The sequence below is a fragment of the Octopus bimaculoides genome, chromosome 18 (genome assembly GCF_046866305.1).
Source record: "Octopus bimaculoides isolate indiv1 chromosome 18, ASM4686630v1, whole genome shotgun sequence".
NCBI classification, from domain to species: domain Eukaryota; kingdom Metazoa; phylum Mollusca; class Cephalopoda; order Octopoda; family Octopodidae; genus Octopus; species Octopus bimaculoides.
In genome coordinates, this window is record NC_142945.1 from 724,540 (window position 1) to 746,918 (window position 22,379).

The 22,379-nt window shown below is 34.6% G+C and overlaps 1 protein-coding gene across 28 annotated transcripts in view; it reads left to right on the forward strand.

Moving 5' to 3' along the window:
• LOC106871672 (peripheral plasma membrane protein CASK) overlaps positions 1-22,379 on the forward strand; it is a 522,259-nt gene that overhangs the window by 478,422 nt on the left and 21,458 nt on the right. For 14 of the 28 annotated variants that reach the window (XM_089365572.1, XM_089365562.1, XM_089365569.1 and 11 more), the window contains 4 exons: positions 8,811-8,906; positions 9,007-9,060; positions 17,584-17,682; positions 18,295-18,496. In XM_089365572.1, the coding sequence (XP_089221698.1) occupies positions 8,811-8,906; positions 9,007-9,060; positions 17,584-17,682; positions 18,295-18,496 (451 nt within the window). The remainder of the gene's footprint in view (positions 1-8,810; positions 8,907-9,006; positions 9,061-17,583; positions 17,683-18,294; positions 18,497-22,379) is intronic. The other 14 variants (XM_089365579.1, XM_089365578.1, XM_052974600.2 and 11 more) reach the window with 3 other exon arrangements.

Below are 22,379 nucleotides of genomic sequence, written 5' to 3' on the forward strand. Positions count from 1 at the left end.
AAATTACATTATCATTTTGTTAGGTGAATGGGTAGGTGGGGGGGTATCAGAGCATGTTGTTATTGTTGTTGCTCGACCCTGATCGGCTGTGATCAAAGACCAAAGACACTGCAGATGTGACCATCCTTTAAGATCATTTAGAACTATATTATCTACTGTAACCTTCCTCTATTTAAGGCTGTACAATATGATTTTCAGGTTGGCTGCTATTTTTAGCTGATTGGAAAACTACAGAAGCTCCTTCACTAGGATGCAGGTATCAGAGGGTTTTTGAGGCGATGGACAGGCAATGGTGATTGTTGTTGTTTAGCCTTGGCCGACTCTTTATAGTCAGTCTAAGGATCAAAATGTGTTACTGTCATCACCAGATTCTGTGCTTCTTGGACCACATTATCCAATGAACACTTCTTTTTCATGTGCTAGAGATTTTAATGAGGATGTATATTAGAAATGACATATGACCTGGAATTTTGAGGTGGTAGTAGTAGTAGTAGTGTTAGAGCTGTGATTATTGAACCTTGCAGAAGCTGTTAGAAGATTGAGATATGTGGATAGCATTGTAGACTAAACCTAGCCAACCCAGCTCAGTATTTGCAACAACAGGTGTAAAACCAAACAAGATAATGAAGGGGTAATAATATTTAGTGTTGTCTTTGATATTAAACATGGATAAAGTATTAACATTTTGAGTTTTTCTCCTGTAGGTATTTAAGTAAAAGCACTGTCTCTCTCTCTCCAATTCTATATACCTCAACATATTGACCCTATCTCCCACAAACTGTTGAATCTGTGGTGAAGAAGTTCCAGATTTTTTCGAAAGGTTACTTAAAATAGATTGCTATCCTAAAAATAGAAATATTTATTTTTTTATCTTATTAAGTCTCATGAAACTGGAACAAACCACTTCCCCCACAAGTGTCTCCCTGGCTATTACAGAAATGTATGTCTACACACAAGCAGTGTTGTCATATTTTAGTCTAATGTACAAGTAGTTATGTCAGTCTTTACAACCTCTTTCTATTGATATTGTAATAGAATCAATCAACCAATGATGTGTTAACATTAATGGGCTGCAATGCTTATATTACTCCACTAAACAACAGTTCTTAGCCAACACTGTACACACATCTGTAAACACCCTGTCTGATTATACAATATATAAACTTCATACGTTATACAATAGATAGAGACACAGGTAAACACACTGTGTGATATACAATATAGACAATAAATATTGTACAACCATCATCATCATCGTTTAACGTCCATTTTCCATGCTGGCATGGGTTGGACAGTTTGACTGGGGATTGGGAAGACAAGAGGCTGCACCAGGCCCCAATCTGATCTGGCAGTGTTTCTACAGTTGGATGCCCTTCCTAATGCTAACCACTCCGAGAGTGTAGTGGGTGCTTTTTACATGCCACCGGCACAGGAGCCAGAGGAGCTATGATGTACCAGTAATACAGAACAGGGATGCCCTTCTGCACCATTAGCTGACTGTTTCACCTGGGAATTTATAAATCTGAAGATATAAGACATTAATTTGTTGCTTCTTCATGTTCCACTTTCTCTGTCTACTAATCAACCATTTCTGGTATAATCTAGAAATAAATATGAACCAACCAAAAGAGAGAAATCCATTCATGAGTCACACAAATTCTTAGAACTTACAGTTAACTCTCATTTCTGTTGCATTCATCATGTGAAAAGTTGCTAGTTTATTAACGGAAAGTATTCCAGAAAAGCTTGGAGTTTACTTTCAATGGTAAGATTGAATAAGGCATGTAGAATTAAGTGTCTTGTTCACAAACGCAATATTGATCAGTTACATTAGATATAAACTGACAGCTCATTGGTTACTAATCTAATATTTCATTCACTCAGCCACTAAATTATTGTAAAAATTCTGTTGATGTCGCATGTTACTGCTACATGAATTCCCACATGTGGTTAGGAAGGCCAGAAAAAAACAGTGCACAATATTCAGTAATGAGGGGAAAACGTGTTGAACATACACATTGTTGATTCCAAGTTTATAGTTTGTTTGAATCAAGTAGAAAGCAAAGTGAGTGTCTGTGTGTATATCTACACATTGATGTGTGTATACATATACATTAATGTATATGTAGACATTCTTGTGTGCTTGAAATGTTGTATGTAGTGTATGAGTATATATAGTATATAACAGCTTGAGGCTGGTCATAAAAATAATGTGTGTGTGTGTGTGTGTGTGTGTGTAGGAAAAAGGGAGAGTGGGGACAACAACACTGAGGAAAGCAGAGTGAGAGAGAGAGAGAGAGAGACAGAAAGAGAGAGAGAGAGAGAGAGACAGACAGACAGACAGAAAAAAAAAAGCAGAAAGATAATGAGAGAGAAATTAAATATCTGAGAATTTAACTCTCAACTTTAATGGTTCTTTTTTAATTACATTTCTAAATTGTTGATATCTCAATAAAAGCGTGTGTGTGTGTGTGTTTATTGTCATAATACAGAACAGTTAACCAATTAAACCAACAGCAGCAGCATCATCACAAGGAGATACAAAGAATTTTCAAAATGTTTAACATAAATTACAGAAACCTCAAAAACAAACAGAAATTTATTCCTAAAACCATTTTTTTACTAAAGCATTTTCACCAAATAAATCGTCCAAAATTGAATTCAACTCTGAATAAAATTTCCTTTATTCATTAGCATAATGTTTATTTCACAAATATATTTACAACATTTACTTCTTTTGTTTGGTAAACAATGGTGGGGGTGAGAGTGGGGTGAGAATATACGAGGAGCGTGTTTCTGGTTTGGATTCATGTAAATGTTTCACTAGGGAGTTGTTACTTCAGAGGGTGATAAAGGCTCTCTCAAACTAATAATAATAATAATAATAATAATAATAATAATAATAATAAAAGAATCTATGCAGCACTCAACCTGCTTGAAATAGTGTCTAAATTTCCCTCAATTTATAATATTTATGAATAGAAGACTGGATGATTATTGCTTTAACCTTTTAGCATTTAAACCAGTCAGATCTGGCCCCTCACACCTATTCTATAATACCATTCTAAAAATAAACAATCACGTCATCAAAATCTTGATGCTTGATTAATTCAAAACAACATTAATAAATAAGCATTACATTTAATAGTCTGAAATGCTAAATGGTTAATTGTACAAAAGCTAACTGGACCCAAACTGACCGAGTGTTATATCTTATATAATTTTACATAAGCTATAAATCTGTAACATATACTAAATATATGCCAACATGGACATCGTTTAGAAATTACAGCTAAATTTCCAACATCCTTCTAGCTTTTAAAAAAGGTAGGACATTGACTGATGTAGTCAGATATACACTCTCCCTGATGATTAAGGGAAATGGCCATGGCTGGAATGCCTTTACTTTGCTCAGTAAAAGCTGACCTAGAGACAAACAACAACAGCAAAAGACTTTCTGATGCTAAAAAGCTGAGAAATAGATACAGAAACTGGTTCTTAGATTTGACAAAACTTGGCCTCAAAGATAACACAATTTTAGGGTTAGGGTTGATGCGTCGTATTGAAGATTTTGTCTTCACGTTTCCAACTGAAACAGACATTAAGACTGAGTCGGATTTACTTCTCTCTTTCACTCTGACTGATTGTCTATCTCTCTCTCCCTCTCTCTCCCTCTCTCCTTTGTTCTACAGGGGTAGCCAAGTGTCTCCTCTGTAGTAAGACAACTACTCCTGTCTCCCTGTGTTATGTTGTAACCTTTCACCTCTGGCACACAGCCACTTCCCTCAATTTCACTCCCCCACCCAGCTCTTTGTCTTGCAAGTTATTTAGTGACTCTGCTATTGCTGGTGCCACATAAGATGCAGTTTGTAAAGTGGTTGGCATTAGGAAGGTCATCCAGCCATAGAAACCATTCCAAAGCAGACATTGGAGTCTGGTACAGCTCTCCAGCCTTGCCAGTTTTTGTAAAAACCATGCCAGCATAGAACAATAATAAGCCTTTCTACTATAGACACAAGAAATTTTGAGGGGAGGGGTTAAGTCAATTAGATCAACCCCAGTTCTCAACTGGTACTTTATTGACCCTGAAAGGATATGAAAAGCAAAGTCAACCTTGGCAGAATTTGAACTTAGAACATAAAAACAGACAAAATGCCACAAAGCATTTCATCCTGTGTGCTAATGATTCAGCCAGCTTGCTGCCATAATAATAATAATAATAATAATAATAATAATAAAGTTGGGATAATATTCCTGTTAGCTCTATCTATGCCTGTCTTAGAAAAAGAAATTTAATTTGTTGAGCTTCAAAATTTGTTTATATTTCTTTCGCATGTAGTTTTGCTTATTCTTTCCCTATTTACCAATTCTGTAGAAACTTCACCATCTTTACTTTATTATTAATAATACAATTGGTACCATTTGGGTTTTTTATTTCTTTGTTCTTCTTTCATTTCTAATTTGACTTTTGATTCTTCCAAAAACATTCTTTTTTTTTAACTTTTAACCTGCAAGGAAGAACTGCTAAAGTTTATAAGTTCTCTCCTATTGCCGCTGCCGCTGAGATATTGAGTGGAAAGACAGACAGACAGACATATCTACTATGCCTATCAATAATATTGGCAATGCTACTCTCATATTGATCTAGTTATTTTCAAAAAACTGCTTCCAAAAGGAGATTTTTTAAAGGCATTTTACTTTCAATATTTCTTTATTTGTGCCATTTTTTAGTTTTCTTTAATGGCTTCAACCATACAACAGTTCACTTCATTGCTAAATTACTTCAACTCTTCTCTGTTGTGATTTTTTTTTCTTCATGTAACCAACATTATTGATGTTACATGGAAGATAAAAACATTAACACAAGATTCCCCCTTCCCCTCTCTCTCTCTTCCCCCCCCTCTCTCTCTCTCATATTAAAATCTACAGCAATTTCAAGGAAGTATTATGATCAAACTGCAGACAATATTTTTGTAACTTATTCCTCATACAACAGGCAAATGTCTTTTCAGAAATGGCATACCCAGAAAATGTGTGCGCGCGCGCGCGTGCGTGCGTGTGCGTGTGCGTGTGTGTGTGTGTGTGTGTGTGCGTGTGTGTGCGTGTGGTAACCACACAACTATGTAATGCTAAAACTATTTGTTGTTGTTCAAATAAGAAAACTTAATTCCTCACTGTGAATTTGGGACTCTTTCTTTTTTGTTTTCATTTTGTTTATTAGTGAACTGGACCAAATCACTGCACATTGGTCAGGGGTTCAGTTCTACTGTAGCCCTTTATGTAGAGCTCATAGCTTGAAACGTAACTCTGTAAATACTTGAAAAACTAGATAATTAGAATTCAAGGAATCTAATTTTAGTCACTGTGGGCAAATACTAGTTAAATAATTTCATGTACGATGGAGAGAGGAGAATTTTCATGTTTTAGGTTAAAAATAAAATTGATTCCACTCTTAATACAGTTTAGTTAGCTGGAAAATGGACATCTAAATATGAAAAATATTTGAAAAAACACGTACATGTCCATGATAACAAGGAATAGTTGATGGCAGGCAGTGTAAATAGAAAAAAAACAATTCAATTTGTTGATTCTTAAAATGGCTTTGTTTAAAATAACTGAAATTTTATTTTGTTTGATTTTATTTGAAGAGAAATATTTTCTTTTAATATTTTCCATCTATTTGACCAAGTCAACACAGATGGCTTATTTAATGGAGAAATTGTTTTTGCAGCCCTTCTTAACACTAACTGCTCAACCTTGAAGTGAAACTGGTTATTGTTTTTTTTTAACCCTTGGTCAGCCCTGATCAACTACATCGAAAGGTATGACAGTCACGATCATACTGTCTTTTATTTAGACACTGTCTAGGATTATATTATACAGTGCCTTCGTTATTTATCAAAATGTAAGGTGTTCTTCAAGGAAGATTTAGCTGATATTACTAGTATAAAGGCTTGCTCATTGGTTTGATTTGTTCAGCTGGACAAAGAGAAAGCAGAATTATGAAATTTGTAGAGGCTACAGTAGGATTTAATCCTGTGAGGTTGTGGTCAGTACTTTCCCCTTATAAGGGAAGAGAGAAAAGGTAAGACTGTTGAAATAGAGAGACCCTTAAATCAGAGAGACAATGTCAGTGGTGAAAGTGGAATGTAGAGTAAAATTAGAAGGGAATGCAGGAGAGAGATACAACCTGGTTATGACTTATGGCCATGAGTAAAGAGCCGAACTAGTTTGATCCAGTTTGCTTGACTGGTTGTGCAGCCATGACTAAGGTACCTAACTAGCTTGATCCAGTTTGCCGGTCTGAACTAAATAGGTTCTACAAATCCCTACTTCATAGGTGAGTGGTTAGTGACAGACAGGGGACAATAACAACATTATATATAAAACCAGCTGTATGGTTGGCTAATCATCATCATCGTTTGATGTCCACTTTCCATGCTGGCATGGGTTGGGTGGTTTGACTGAGGGCAGGCAAGCCAGAAGGCTGCACCAAGCTCCAATCTGATCTGGCAGAGTTTCTACAGCTAATCCCTTTATTAGTCCAGCTCAAACTAAATATTTGAAAAAAAGCAAAAAATGTCCTATTCATGACTATATGATTTCCAACACAAATTGAGTTATAACACTTCAGCACATTGAACTAGAACGAGAGCTACTATTCAGCAGTTAAAAAAAAAAAAAAAAAAAAAAAAAAAAAAAGGACCAACCTTGTGAATAAGTACCTGGGACCCTGGCTTGATATGTAAATGTTGGATTTTGATCAGAGTTATATGAGAAGAAAGTTCACATTTTGAACTTTCAAATGTATATAATTTTCCATTGAAAAAAATGTATTTTGACATGAAAATAATTAATAAGCTAAAAGTGTGTTTTTGTGTGGCCAAACTGTGCTTGGCCCCCTGGTATGGCATTCTATAGTGATACCTAGTATATGTCATTGTACTCTCCTGTGGAATGTATGTCACTGTACTCCAGTGTAAGATATAGCTTCCTATAGAGTACAGTAGCTAATGACTGTTGAACTCTATTGAGAAGTATATTATTGTGATCTGAAACCATTACAACTGGCCATATTGATTATATAACACATTAATAAAAGAGAATGTAATAAAATAATGGTTTCTGATTTAGGCACAAGGCCAATAATAACAATAACATTCATATAACGTTTACTATTGAACATTGTGGATATTTGAATAATAAATAACTGATGTATCTTTTGGGATTGTTAAAACTACAACCAGCACCACCGCTAACCCCCCCCCCCCATTCCTAGCAATACTACTACTATTACCAGCACTACTATCATCACTGTCACTAAATATTACCATCTCACCACTTCACTATAAGCACTTTTATAAACACCACCACCACCACACTACAATTACTACAACAGTACATCCACCACCAACCCTGTAACCTCTACCACTACAACTACCATGACCACTACTAGCTCAGTTTATTTTACTCAAGCTATTTGTTCTCCAAATATTATTATAGTTCTCATATCGTCTGCTAGATTTCCTTAAAAATGGACTTGGTTCCATTCTTAGATATTTCCCATTCCTAGTAATCAATAATTATTGCAGAAATCACATGCCAAAAACAATTTGATGAATCAAGTGATTTTTAAGTACAAACTTACAGCCATTCTTTTAAACTTTCTTACAATTATTAACTCTTGTTTTTGCCTCATGGAAGAGAGTTTTGTTAGAGTTGTGTAGAATGTAGACAAATTGAATTTTGTTGTCAATGGAAACTGTTCTATTCCATATTACACCACAAAATATATCTATAGCATTCTTCCATCTTCCCAATATTATCTCATGTTATATTATTCCCCAATTCTTCTTTCCTATATTCTTCAACAACCAGGAATCCTACCAGTGTTATTACATTTTTATCCAGAATCCACCAAATATATCAAAGAGAACCAAGGATTGTTCCAGACATTATAGAGTCACTTCCATAATGTCATGCATGATATTTTCCTCTATAATTGTCACAAATGTAAATATATTTAATGTTTTCAAGGCGGAAGACACTTGACCATAAGGTGTTCCTTTATAATCAGGAGGTCAGTATGGGGGTGGGGAATAAATAAAATTGATGATGTTTAGGTGGAGTTTGAAAGGATTAAGTTTAATGGCAGGGTTTTAAGAAGTATTGATTTCAATCAATATAGGGATTTCAACGAGACAGGCATTGTAACAAGTTGTGAAGAATGTAATTGCAAATAAAGAATAGATTAGATCTGAATAATGATTGTTAGATGATCAATAAAGAAACGGGGATTACCAGTCAGATATAGGGCTTTTCTTGTGAATGTATTAAATATGGTGCATATAGCCATTTAAGTCATGGAGACAGTGACAGAGAATTTCATAGCTGAATTTTGAAACCCTTCAGTTAGTACAAACAAAACTGATTGATCTAAAATATATTATTTAATAAGAAATCCATTGTAAATGATTTCAGATTGGTTTTAAGTGACTAGATATAATAAGGTTCGAACTGGAGTGTTATATATTAGCTATAATATACGTATAAACCTGAGGCTTAGTAATGAAATAACTGTTTTCTGCAGATCAATAGTTTTGATTGCTAAATTCTCTTTAGTTCTTGAATGATTACAGTAAAACCTTGATTGTTCCCCCCCCACCACTTCATTGAACTGAAATATTTCATGCAAGACTCCAACACGATTTTAATTAAATCGTATTAAAGACAAGTAAGTTATGTTGTGTCTATCATCTTATGTATTTCACGTTTTACCTAATTCCTTTATTATTTTACTATTTTGTCAGAAATCTCTACAAGGCCCCGTCAGCTTCAATGTTGTCCCATCAGCTTCCTCCTGGTACTTCAGTGACAAATTCGACCAGAGTTTGAACCCCAAAGAGGTATGTTATTCCTCATCTGAGACTGCTTATATCCTCTTTATTTCCTTGTTCACTTCCCTTTTCTCTGAAGCACTTTTCTTGTCAATTTCTGTCATTCCAGAAAGAAGCACAAGGGGCTGTACCTAGTTACAGATATGTTCCGGCTCGGTGTGAGGTAATCATCCTATTCACCTGCAGCCTTTCACCGGCAGCAGTGACCCCTACCCAGTCTAGCAGTAGCCATATAGTCTGGTGCCAGTTCATTGTTAATTTTTTTGGTTTCATTTTTATTTTGCTGCATGTTGGTTTATGTTTATTTTCACTGACCCAACTCCTCCTCCTCCTCCTCCCACTACTATTACTATGGCAAACAGTTCTATCAGTGGTGACTATTTAACATCTCTTTACTACTGCATAAGAGAGGTTTCACAAAGGACTCTTCAACACCATCAGGTCTCCAGTTGCTCAGCAATGCTGCCATATTGATAATAATAGTCTGGTTTCCAGGGTTAATTAGTGATATCACAGATTGGATTTTAAAGAATACAACTGGAAATTTAAAAGGGAATATTTGACTCAAACATTTAAGATGACCGTTGCAGAAGTGGTGTCGAGTTAAACCAACATGCAAAGCCAGCAAATTGGTGGAGAGCTCCTGGTGAATTGACACTAAACTCTGCCCTTTTGTTGGTGGTTTCTGTATGCAGACAGGAATGGATCTAGGTTGACTCACCACAAGGGACTAAATCTCAAAGATCAACAAATTCCAGCTCATTTTCATCAATAAAAAACACTTTCCTTCTCCATCTCTTATCATTAAAATAAATTATCTAGCATAAAGATATAATAGTCTGTGAAACATTATCTTTCAGTTTTTGAAACAGCCCAAAGACTTTCTCCATCACTCAGAACAAAGTCATTCAAATAATCTAATCATAAATTTATAATTATTACTTTCAAACTTTTTACCACTTGTAAGGAAATATTTGTCTACACCTCACAAAACACAATAAGCAAAAATGATCTTTGCCCTGGCCAGTGTAGGAGGGCATTGTCTCCAAATAAGAACCGACTCATGCCATCACCCCTCATACTCAGGCTAGCATGGAAAGTGGTGTTAATGAATGATGACAAGTAATGATATTTGGTTACAAGAACATCTAAGACTCTCAGACTTCCAGTTCTTGATGAACCACAATGCTACTAAATCATATAAACCATCTTTCACAGTTCGATTATCAAGTGTGAATTTTCTTACACTATTTGGTCTGGAAACTCTTCAGACAGAGGCAAATATTATTGAATGGATTTATATTTGGGTTCTGTTTTTTTGTATTATTTTTTTAATCCTTCTTCCATTCACCCTAATGAAATAATGTAAATTTTTACAGAGTGAACAGAAGGATGAAGGACAAAGGTTCAAACTTGTATCTGAACTCAGAATTTAAAGAGACCCAACCAAGTACTGCAAATCATTCTGCCATCCATCCTCATAATAACAATAACAATTATAATAAAGTTTGCTGCTATATGGGAAAGCTTCATAGTCAGCTTAGCAATAAACCGTCTTGCATTGTTCTAAGTGCTATCAGGGTTTCAATCCTATGTGTTGTCATGCATGCTCTTTAACCCTTGGCAAGCATGTGTCATCAGATGTAGATCAGTCATTGCATTCATAACCTTCCTTTGTGTTTTTATTTTTATATATTTTTGTTTTTTAATTAACTAAATTTATTGCAGCTGGTCGGTCGGTCGGTCGGTTGGTAATTTGTTTCATATTAGAATATGATAAAAACCAGTCTTGTCAACATACAACATATACACCATGTCAGCACGGGGCTGACACACACACACACGCACTACACATCAACAAATTTATACGATATTAAGTCAATAGGTGACATGTATACCACATGTCAACATGTGACACACACACACATGCATTTATATGCACATACACACACTACATGTCAGCAGATATGTAATTTATGTGAGGTCAATAAACCCTGACCCCCAAACTGACCCCCTCCCCAATAGCAGAAGGTCTTCACTCTTTTGGAACCGCAGAGATTCCCTGCTCGTCCTATATTTCTGGTTTTCGGACAATCACAGCACAGAAGCACCAACTTTGAACCATTCCATGTCTGAAATTACCATTAGATGGACAATCGGAGCAGAGATAAACCCATTATTTAGTAATATCAGCTAAAGTCAGGCTTTTATCAAAATCTAAAGCTGAAATATGATGGGTGTATTGAAAAAATATTATTGTTGTTATCATTGATATCATTATTAATAGATTTTTGTTGTTGTTGTTTGCCTAGAAAGCAACAGACTCATAAATATTGCAATTCAATACAATTTTCATTTCCTTTATGGAATTTCTGTACCACACACACATACACAAACATCAGAGTGTGTGAGAACAATAGCAATAACAACAACTACCGCTACCACCACCACCACCACCACCACCACCACCACAACCAACACCATTTCTATTACAGTAATGAAATGTTCAGATTTATTGATGGAAAGAAACGATGTTGTGATGTTTATCATTTTTCACATATCCAATATGTTCATGAAATGTTTTACATTAACTGTGTCAGGTGGGGGTCATAGTGGCAGTGGTAGCAGTAAACAAGCTGATAGTAGAAGCAGTAGTAGTAATAGTGGTAGTAGTAACAGTAGAAGTTGTGGTGTGTGCTATGTTAGAAACCATTAACTATGTTACTGAAGACTGGGTGTTTAGACTCATTTGAGCCACACATGAAGTTACCTTTAAAGCTCAGGTGGAGAAAAAACAGATGTTGTTGTTGTATGCCAGTGAAAAATACTTGTTTTGTTTCTGCCCACCTTTACATATCCTCTACATTTGGTGGCCATGTTTCACTACAACAATGTACTTTGACCACAATCTGCGCTTCATTTGATGAGAGAATTCCTTTGTTGCCAGCAGTGGTAATTGCTCTCCAGACTTTTTCTACTCTCTTCTTACTGTGGCTTCTTACAACTCTCCAATCACCCACCTTGTGAGTAGGATAACAGGTCATTTAACAAATTACAAAATAAATCTATACATATACTACAACAGCATTATTCTCAAGCCGATGGAATGTTTTGCAAAATTTGGCTAATGATAATGTTTCACGATTCTTACTGACATTATAAATAACCAAAGAACACATTCACACATGTGATGTACTACAAAACAAACCATGTGTCTATGTAAGTTAGTGACTTTTTACACGTGTGTATTGTTAATGAGACCAAGCTCTCATTATTGTGCATATGCCATTATATATATATATATATATAGATAGATGTGTGTGTGTGTGTGTGTGTATTCCCACCCAACAGATTTTTGACCTTTTAATCAACTATTCTTGACAACCTTAATAACGTCCTTATTCTCAGGCTGTTTAAATACACTTGACCTTTCAGCCACCATTGCAACCACTACTAGCTTTCCTGGTCTTTTCAAAGAAAGAAAACTGAAGAAATATATATTTTCACTCATGCCCACCCAGCCACAGAGGTGAAGTAAATGGAATCAAAGCACCAGATGCTCTATCTCTCGTAAAACTTCTCTACAATATCAGCATTTAGTTCTTTCTCAGATTGATAAGTGAAATGTCTACGCGAGATATTGAAACAATACCATCAACTTTTGCTTCTTACAAATACAGCATCTGTTTCAAAATAAAGTCAATTTATTTGAAACTGCCCCTTGATAATCACCATTTAAGTGATTATCAAGGAGCATTAAAACAAATGAGAGAAATTCTATTTCACTGCAAGCAACTTTCTTGGTAACAATTGTAGATATTGCACCACAAGACAATGTGGTAGCCTCACCCACAGACATACCACTAAACAATGTTGTTAGTTATCTAATTAGTCTATCCCTTTGATTAAATGTAAAAAAAAACACAATTCAATCCAACTGTGTGACATGGCTATGTTTTTAGGACAGTAATAACTATAAACTAACAATTGGTTTCCCTTTTGATTTGGATACAATTGAGATTTCTTACTTGCAATATCTTTATATTCTAATATTTAAACTTAAATCAGCTGTGTCCTTCAGAAGGAGAAGGAAATAATAAAGCCAGCAAAATGGTACAGAAGGAAATCTAAAGCCAAAATGTAAATCATTTACTGATGAGAAATTCTAGACATACAAGTTTACAAGATTTATCTTCCCTTTACTGTTTGTTTATGTTTATATTTTCATTTCCCACAAACTTTCTCCTTCCAATTCATGCTTCACTGAGAAAATATCTGCATGCCATCATCTTTGTTTCTTTGTTGGTATTTTATTAATTTTTTAAAACACTTTTTGATATTTTTTGAATGAATATTTTTCTATTTTGTCACATTCTCCCATCTACCAGAACTACCACCACTACAGCTGCTGCTACTACTACTACTACCACTATCACTACTGCTGCCAGTTCAACATTAGAATTGGTAGAGCACCAGACTTTACCAATGTTAATAATCTCATACCTCTCTGTTTCCAATCAGAATCCCAGCAGGATCTCCTGTGTCCATTTTTCCAGGAAATAACAAATCAATATCATTGGCCTCGGTTTACCATTTATTTTTATCTCCACACTATTTCATGGTAAAATGCCATCAGCATCGTTGTTTATAACTGAAGTAGCCACAGCGAACCATACAGATACCAGGATGCCAATAGTTTCTTATTCCTTTACAACAATCAAATTCAATTTGTTGATTCAAGGATTTATCATTCCAGTCATCAATATAATTATTCAGCATTGTTGCTTAACTTACCCATCTTTTAATTCTAGTCATTCCCCAGTTGGGCTGCACTGATTCTAAATAAGGATTATATTCAGAATACAAGTCTTTGGAATACTCAACCACTTCCAATCAATAAAAAGATAATTCAGTTGATTGAACAACTGATTATGTAGCTTTGAAAATGACAGATTCATTTATAAGAATGTTCTTGTATGTGTGTCTGTGTAGCTAGATTAACGCACACACACACATATATATATATATATATATATGTATATACACACACACACGAACATATATTATACATATACATATATACACACAGATATATATTATATATATATATATATATATATATGTCTATCAGATATATACAGATATAGATGGATACATACATGCATGCGTGCAGATAGACAGACAGATGTATATGTTGCTTTGATTATTTAACCTTGTCTGTTGTCCTTATTTTACTTCATAAACATATGTATGGGAGGGGGGGGTTGCTCAAATGTACACACACACACGTGTGTGTGTGTGTGTGTACTTGTATTTACCAATATTTTTCTAATGTATCTTTTTTCATAAAGATAATATCACTATTGCCAAATGTCCATGCCATAGAATAAATAACGGCCCAACTTGACATTCTATTCAATAGATAAACAGGAAAGAAAAAAAAACAAAAAAGGAAAAGAACAAATTTGCTTTGAAGGCTATGATGGCATTGCATTTAATGCAGCCTCAGATCTGATGGTTCTGACATTCCTTTGAAGTGATTTTACCAAAAGACTGGAATATGGCACACAAGATACAAACTGATCAGGAAATAGGAAGACAAACTACACAAGAACACAAGAAATTCCTTTTTTTTTTGCTTGTTTTTTTTGGTTTTTCCTTTTATAAACATTTTCTCACCCATAATCCATCGACATGGTTTATATTCTAAGAAAGTTTCAGCTACAATGTAATCTCTATCTTGTTTTTGTTGTGGATGTGTTCCCTACTTTTGATTCTTGTGTGTGTGTGTATAGGAATGCGATATACAATATTTCAAAAATGTTTCCGTGACATGTTTGAAACTGATAGGCTAATGCTGCTGGTCGAAAGTGACATGCCATTAAACAAAGTGTGCAATGTTGCATGTTGCTGTCCTCGTTAGGTGCAGCATTGAACTTAAGCTGCAGGAATGGAAAATGGTAAAATGGAATTTATAAACAAAGTATGTTTAATCCTATAAAAGCAGGTTACATTTAAATACTTAAGAAATCTGACAGCCAGATTAAATTGTTCAATTTGAATGTGTAACAATGCAACCACCACTGACATATGTTATGTGTATAGTACTCGGTTCTAAATCATTTCTCTCTGGTCCACACTCCTCTGTGGGTGGGTGTGGGTGCCATGTAACCAGCATATTGGAATCTTAAGTTTTTCTTGCTGCTGTATTTCAGTGGAATACATACTATCAGAAAAGAACACAGATCTTATACATACTCACACACACATGTATGTAAATCTACAGACACATACACCTAAAGTACAAGCATAGCTGTATAGTGAAGCAGTCTGCTTCCTAACCATGTGGTTTCGGGTTCAGTCCCATGGTGTGATGCCTTGGGTAAATGTCATGTACTACAGCCCAGGGTTAACCAGAGCCTTGTGAGCTGATTTGATAAGATGGTAACTGGAAGAGGCTTACTGTACACACGTGTGTATGTGTGTGCATGCATCCCTATCTTGACATAATGTGATACTTGCCAACATCACTGTCACAACTGTAATGGTGCTCATTTGCAATCTTCTGCATAGACAGGTCTGGCTCTTTCATAGTTCATGTTCAAAAAACTGGGGGAAATATCTTGTTTGAAAAAATACAGATGAGGGCAGGTGACAGAAAAGGCATCCAGTCACAGAAAATCTGCCTCAACAAATTTCATGCAAGCATAGAAAATGAGATGTTAAAATGATGATGATGCACACACACGATTTATATCCATAGAAACACATTTGGATATGTGTGTGTGTGTGTGCAGAATTGCGTTGATCCTTTGGTCAATAACTGATGAGGATTTGGTGACCAACTGTGTCTGTTTTCCATTTGTTTGTGCATTTATTATATGTTTATATATATATATAAACATAGGGCAGATATATAGAGAAACCTAAAGTGTATACATTCAGTGTCTTTTTAATATATACTGCTACACTATTTCTGCATATTGTACTCACTTTTAGTCATATATATATATATATATATATATATATATATATATATATATATGTGTGTGTGTGTGTGTGTGTGTTGTCACTTAAACACTTAATGTATACATATAAGAATGTAACATCATCATAATGTTCAATGTCAGCCAATTGCAAGAGCCACAACAATAGACCCATAATTGTAATTTGATTGGTTTACAATAAAGGGAGTAGGTGGAGCAAGTTCAAGTTACACAATGTCTGACTGTCTTTAGACATCTACCATATTCCTTGCCTATTCAATTAACCTTCCTTTAACCTGTCTTCAAAATGGCAAACAATGGAATCCATAAGTAATTGCTTATAGAATTACAGACACTGTTGTAGCTATGACATTCTACAGAGTCATAATGCTATCATCATCATCATAAACATCGTTTTTTATGTTTTTTCTATACTGGCATGATCACATATATGTGTGTACACAGCGATATGCATATATTTGTGCGTGTGTGCGTGTGTGTACACACATTTGTATATGTTATACTGGGTTGGCCAAACATTTTTTTTAAGTTAAAATAAGAAACTTTAAACAGAAAGTGATTTATTCAATCAGTGATATAATTACTATTTCTTCATTCCAGTATCTTCTGCCATCTTGTGGGTAGAACCTTTATTCCTTGCTCAAAGAATTTCCAGTTTTTACTGGCAAATAACTCTTCTAGGTGAATTTTTACATCCTCTTCAGAATTGATGATTTGTCTATTCAATGAGTTTTGAAGAGACTTGAAGTGTCAAGTATCTTACAAGTATCTTGCATGTGCAAGACACAGACTGAAGGTAGCGACTTATCAGAGTGCTTGAAGTTTAATGTTGACAAAAACTGAACAGACGTTTTGGCCAACCCAATATACATGCGCACACATACACACACACAAACATACAGAGAGAGAGAGAGAGAGAGAAAGAGAGAGTGAGTGAGAGAGAGAGAGAGATCTGTATATATGAGAAATCTCAATAAAGGAAGAAACCACTGGACCATGACATACCCAACACAAACAGATGAGGAGAAACAAGATGCAGACACATGCACAGTTTATGTACCTCAACACTGATCATGCAAAGCACAGAGACATACACATGCAGTCCAAGAAGCAGACGACAATGGATCCAGTTTGTGACAAACTTGGAACCAATGTGGGTGTCACTGATGAGCTGGTGTATGACAACAAAAGGACTAATTGAATGAGTAAATGATTGGTCAAGGAAGGTTGATGTCAAGAAGAACGTCTGGTCGTGGAACGTTGTCGCAATAAGCCTTGTCCAAGACATAAAAATTAAACCCTCTATTAGTGTATGAAGCATGTTAAAGCAAAAGTGAGGAATAACAAAAAGTTATACAGGTCAAGAAAGTAGCTTCTATGTGGTCAGTCAACTTTGCTAGAAACACTTGCCAAAAACTGCACTTCCCTTTGATTAATTTGGGAAATATAATTCTTTCTTAAACTTAACTCTTACTTTGTTTCCAGAAGGCTTGAGAATTATTGCTATTAATTGAACATTGATTGTTTTAATTAATGGAGCATTTAAAAAAATAAAATTTTGGTGTTTTTGTTTCTTCAGTTTTTCTAATATTTTTTATTTCAAAAATTCTAATAATTATCAATATTTGTTGTTTTCTCTTTTTTTTCTTTTTCTTTTTTTTCAACTTTCATTTCCATAGATATTTGTTCGGGCTCTGTTTGATTATGATCCAACATCCGATGAACTAAATCCTTGCCCCCAAGCCGGAATACCTTTCAAAATCGGAGATGTATTACAGGTAAATTGATACGTTTTACCTTCTCTTGTAGGATTTCTTTAGCTGGGATATTTTCCAGTATAAAACATATCTAGCTCTTCCACACTAGGACAGTTGGGGGGGGGGGGGGGGGTCTACAGATAAATATATAGCAGCATTCAAACATTGGACAGATTAGTGAGAGACATTAAATCTCTAATCTTAAAGTTAATGCAACAGAGTAAATTTCTCAGATAAATGGAATCCAGACAGTATGAGAAATGTTTAAACAGACTTCAAAAATAATTACACATCTGTTTTCTCTGTTGAGTTATTGTGACAATCATTACAGTGGTCATTACAGTGGTCATTACAACAGCCATTGTAGTACTATCAATCACAGTGGTCGTTATGGTACAGTTATTACAACAATCATTGCAATAACCATTTACAATAGGCATTACAATAGTTTTTAATTAGAAAGGATTATTATTATTATTATTAATTAAGCAACTAATTATTAAAGTCTAGTTCACACATTGGTTTATTTCCCTGTTGAACTCAGAAATCTAATGTATAATTACTACAATACATGTGATAGTTGAAAGAATTAGATTTTCCTTCGTTCACAGGTTGTGTTTTGATGTGTTTCAGGTAATCAACAAAGATGATCCTCATTGGTGGCAGGCCCGAAAGTGGAATTCGCCCTCCACTGAGCCAGCCGGTCTTATACCGTCTCCAGAGTTGCAAGAATGTCGTGTGGCATCGGCAGCTTCTGAGAGAGCCAAACAGGAGAGTGCAGGCAAGTATTCGAAGAAAGAAAATATAGACAAGTATTCCAGACGAGAAAATGGAGGCAAGTATATCCGTACAAAGCTACCAAAGCGATTAGATAGAAAATATATTTAACTCTCGGCTTAATTTTATTCTTTTCTCTGCCAAGCTCCACTAACTTTGCATGTCATGACATTTAGATTATTGACAGAAGATTTCTTAACACAAAAACAAACAAATATTACCGCTTGCAATTTTATGACTGATTTTCCATTTCTTTCTTCAAAGCAGGTTTCCTGTCTTAACCTGAAGCTAGTTTGCTATCAGAAATTTAACAGCAAATATAAACACACACAACCTTTAGTTGTTTATTCAAAATTCACAACTTGCACATCCAACACTTATAGTCTTTCTTTATTTCCGTTATGTTCTTAGAATGATGCCATATGTTTCTTATTCTTCACACACACACACACACTCTCTCTCTCTCTCCCCACCACCTCTCTTTTTGGCTAGAGTTTTTTGTGTTTTTATTTCAAAAATTCAACAGTAGTGCCCCAGCATGACCGCAACTTTAAAGCTGACACAATTTAAAGGAAAAATAGAGAGATAAATTAATAAAACTAGTGAATCCACTTTTGAATATTTGTTTGCAACATCAACTTTTTGGGGATTTATAGATTGGTTGGTTGTCAATTTTAACAAATAGCTTTCAAACTGAATGGAATATTACACAAAGTTCAACTAATGCTAGAACTTTAAAATATGAGATTCATTTTATTATTGGTAGCTTCTTTTTTTTTATTGAAACTTTAAAAAAATTGAAATGATCCTTTTAACTCTTACAATATAAAAATAGAAGAATTTATAATCCAGCTGTATTTGCTATTTTCCTAAATCCTTTTTTTCTTCTTTAATCTTCCGATTTACGTTTTTAATTGTTCTCAGTTTCTGCCAGAATTTATGGTTAATATCTTTCCCTGCTTCAAGAGATTTTAATCCTTCATCCAGAAATATTCTATTTACTTTCGGTTCTGAGAAAACATCTTTACTTAATTCTTGTAAACAATTTTTAAAGTAGTTGTTAAAAGTATTCTATAGAAAAGAGGTGGAGGGAGTTGATGGAACTTTCTGCTCACAGAGTCTCATGAAGAAGCTGTTGTGGAGTTTCTACATGCATTATATTTATGATTAGACACACATGTAACAAACAAGGTTTCACTTGCTAAATACTAAGACAACTATAACACAAACACTACACAATGACTGCTGTAAGTACAATGTAGAGTGGACTATTTACTAGAAAGTAATCCCTTTGTAGTAAATACTATGTCAACTACAAAGGTGAAGTTAACAATGACCATTGTTTACTATGTTAGTTACTTCACAGCTACAAGGTCTGGGGTTCAATCTCAAGGCGTTTTCTACTCAAAACATTGGGTTAACTAATGCTTTATAAGTGAAATTTACTCGATAGATGCTGTGCAGAAGTCCACTGCTTTTCCTGATTTATATCAACCAGAAAACTGGAGGTTTTCAAAAGAAGTTCCTTACAACAGTTTTTCTGCACCAAGATACAGACACTCCCTTATGACCCTCACCATCAGAAATGCAGTGATTCACTTTTTGATTTGTTGAAATCCTGTAACCTAATGACAATGCTACTGTTCACCAATTCCAGTAGAAAATTATAAGTTAGACGATAAATTAAGAAGCAAATGAAGAGAAGTTTTTAGTACTTGTTAATCTCAGAAGGATTTAAGGCAAAGTTCACCTTGACAGAATTTGAACTCACAATGTTACAAGCCAGAACTAGACAAGTCATTTCCTCTTACACTCCAACACTTGTAGGACATTAAATCGTATCCTGGACACACACACACACACACACACATTGAAATGAGTTATGTAAACATTAGAGTGAAATGATTAATGAGTGAGTAGAGTAACAGGATTTCCTGAATGTTTTCCTTTGTTCGTACATTCATTAAGTGGCAATATTATCTTATTATCATTACTAATTAGATACTTAACTAATGAACCACATCTTTAACAAGGCATAAAGCCAAACACCAATGCAAGAGGTTACTGAGTCAGTTATATTTTAGCTACCTTTGTGCATCTCTGCTTACAATATACTAGGAGACATGTAAGTAAATGCTGTGAGGCATCCAGTGTGGTGCTCTGCTATTTCACCTCCCCTTCCACCTCCATTAAAATCAAGTTTAGAAAATATAGAAGCATATTCCTTGACTGTTGTATCAATTTGTAATCTATCAACAACAATAGTCTTCATATTTAATGTTCTGAATAATCAATAATCGAGAATTTAGTAAAATAATTATGTTTTTATATTATTAATTTAGTGTTTATGTGAAAGTGAAATAAATATTTAATTCTTGGAAACTCATTTTGTAATATTTTTGTGGACACTGAAGTATGTTGAAGGCCATCTATTAGCCCACAGTCAGTCATCATCAGTGTTCCAGCACTGACCCCTGGTCAGTCCACAGATCCCTGATGTTCTGTCTTTTATTCAGTGTATCTACATTATCCAAATGAGTCCTTCCCTTGTTAGAAGATTTTGCAGCTATTTCTGACAAATCAATAACTATGTGGAGACTCTTTGGCCAGTGCAGCTGCATAAAGAACAGATATCTTGAGGTTAAAATGCATTGCAGTACTTGTCCTGATTTCTTGCATTACCAGTTCAAATCCCAGCAAGATCAACTGTTTCCTCCTGGATTGGAGTTAATAAAGCACCAGTTCAGGGCAGAGGGGGCTTAATGGAATTCTTAGAGCATCAGATGGGATAATTAGTGACTTTTGTTCTGATTTTATAACTAGATTAAAGAATAAAGGAATTCAAATGAATTCATTAGTTTGTGCTAAATTAAATAAATAATATGTAATGGACATCTATTTCGGCATCTTTAGATTCTTGTAGTATTTTTTTTTTTCAGACACATGAAAATAGAAAGATAGAATAGAAATAAAAATCAAATATTTTTCAGGCTTTTTTTTATAAATTTGAAATAAACAATTTTAGCAAATAATTATAAATATTTCTATTGACCTAATTATCATTTATTTACTGATATTTTTGACAACAATGGCAAGTATGAAATAAATATTAACTGATTCAAAACTTGATAGCTAAAATATATTTAATTACTAAATTTGTTATCTAGATCAACACTGCTAACTTCAATTTGAAAGACTAACTTGGGATTCAATATTTCTTTCTGTTTTGCAAGAGATTCTTATCTGCCTCAACAGCCAACATTGTTATCAGTAATGTTGATTCACAGACTTTAAAATTTTAAATTCTACAGTTTAATTTTAATAGTTGCCTCCATCAGCTCGTCTTTCAATGTTGTTGTTGTTGTTGTTATTGTCATTGTTGATGGTGGTGTTGTTGATGGTGGGTGTGGCATTGTTGTTTGTAATATTGTTGTTGTCGTCATTGTTTTTGAACATGAATAAATCAAAACACTTCCTCAGGAATCACATGAAAAGTTAAAAGCTGATGTGCGTGTGCACACAAACACATATATATACACACAAATGTATATTGTGAGAGGGTGTGTTCATATTATATTTATGTATGTACACACACTACACACACATGCTTGGATAAGTAAATGAGAGAAAATAGTACTCAATACACAAAGTGGATGTAATTTATTCATTCAGAAGTGAGGCTTCACTGTTGTTTCTCTGAGTTTCTTGTTATGTTCTTTAATATACATCATGTATATTGTGTGTGTGGTTATGTTTAGCATGTGTCTGTGCACATATACACACACACACACCCACACACAGAGTCTTCATCTGCATGAAACACATACAAAGATATTTATGTACCCAGTCCAGTGTGCTTATGTGCATTTGTAATCATTAGCAACAGTTGTGTCGTTAGCCATTATTAATATTTTGCTATAAAATCTCTAATTTCTCCATCA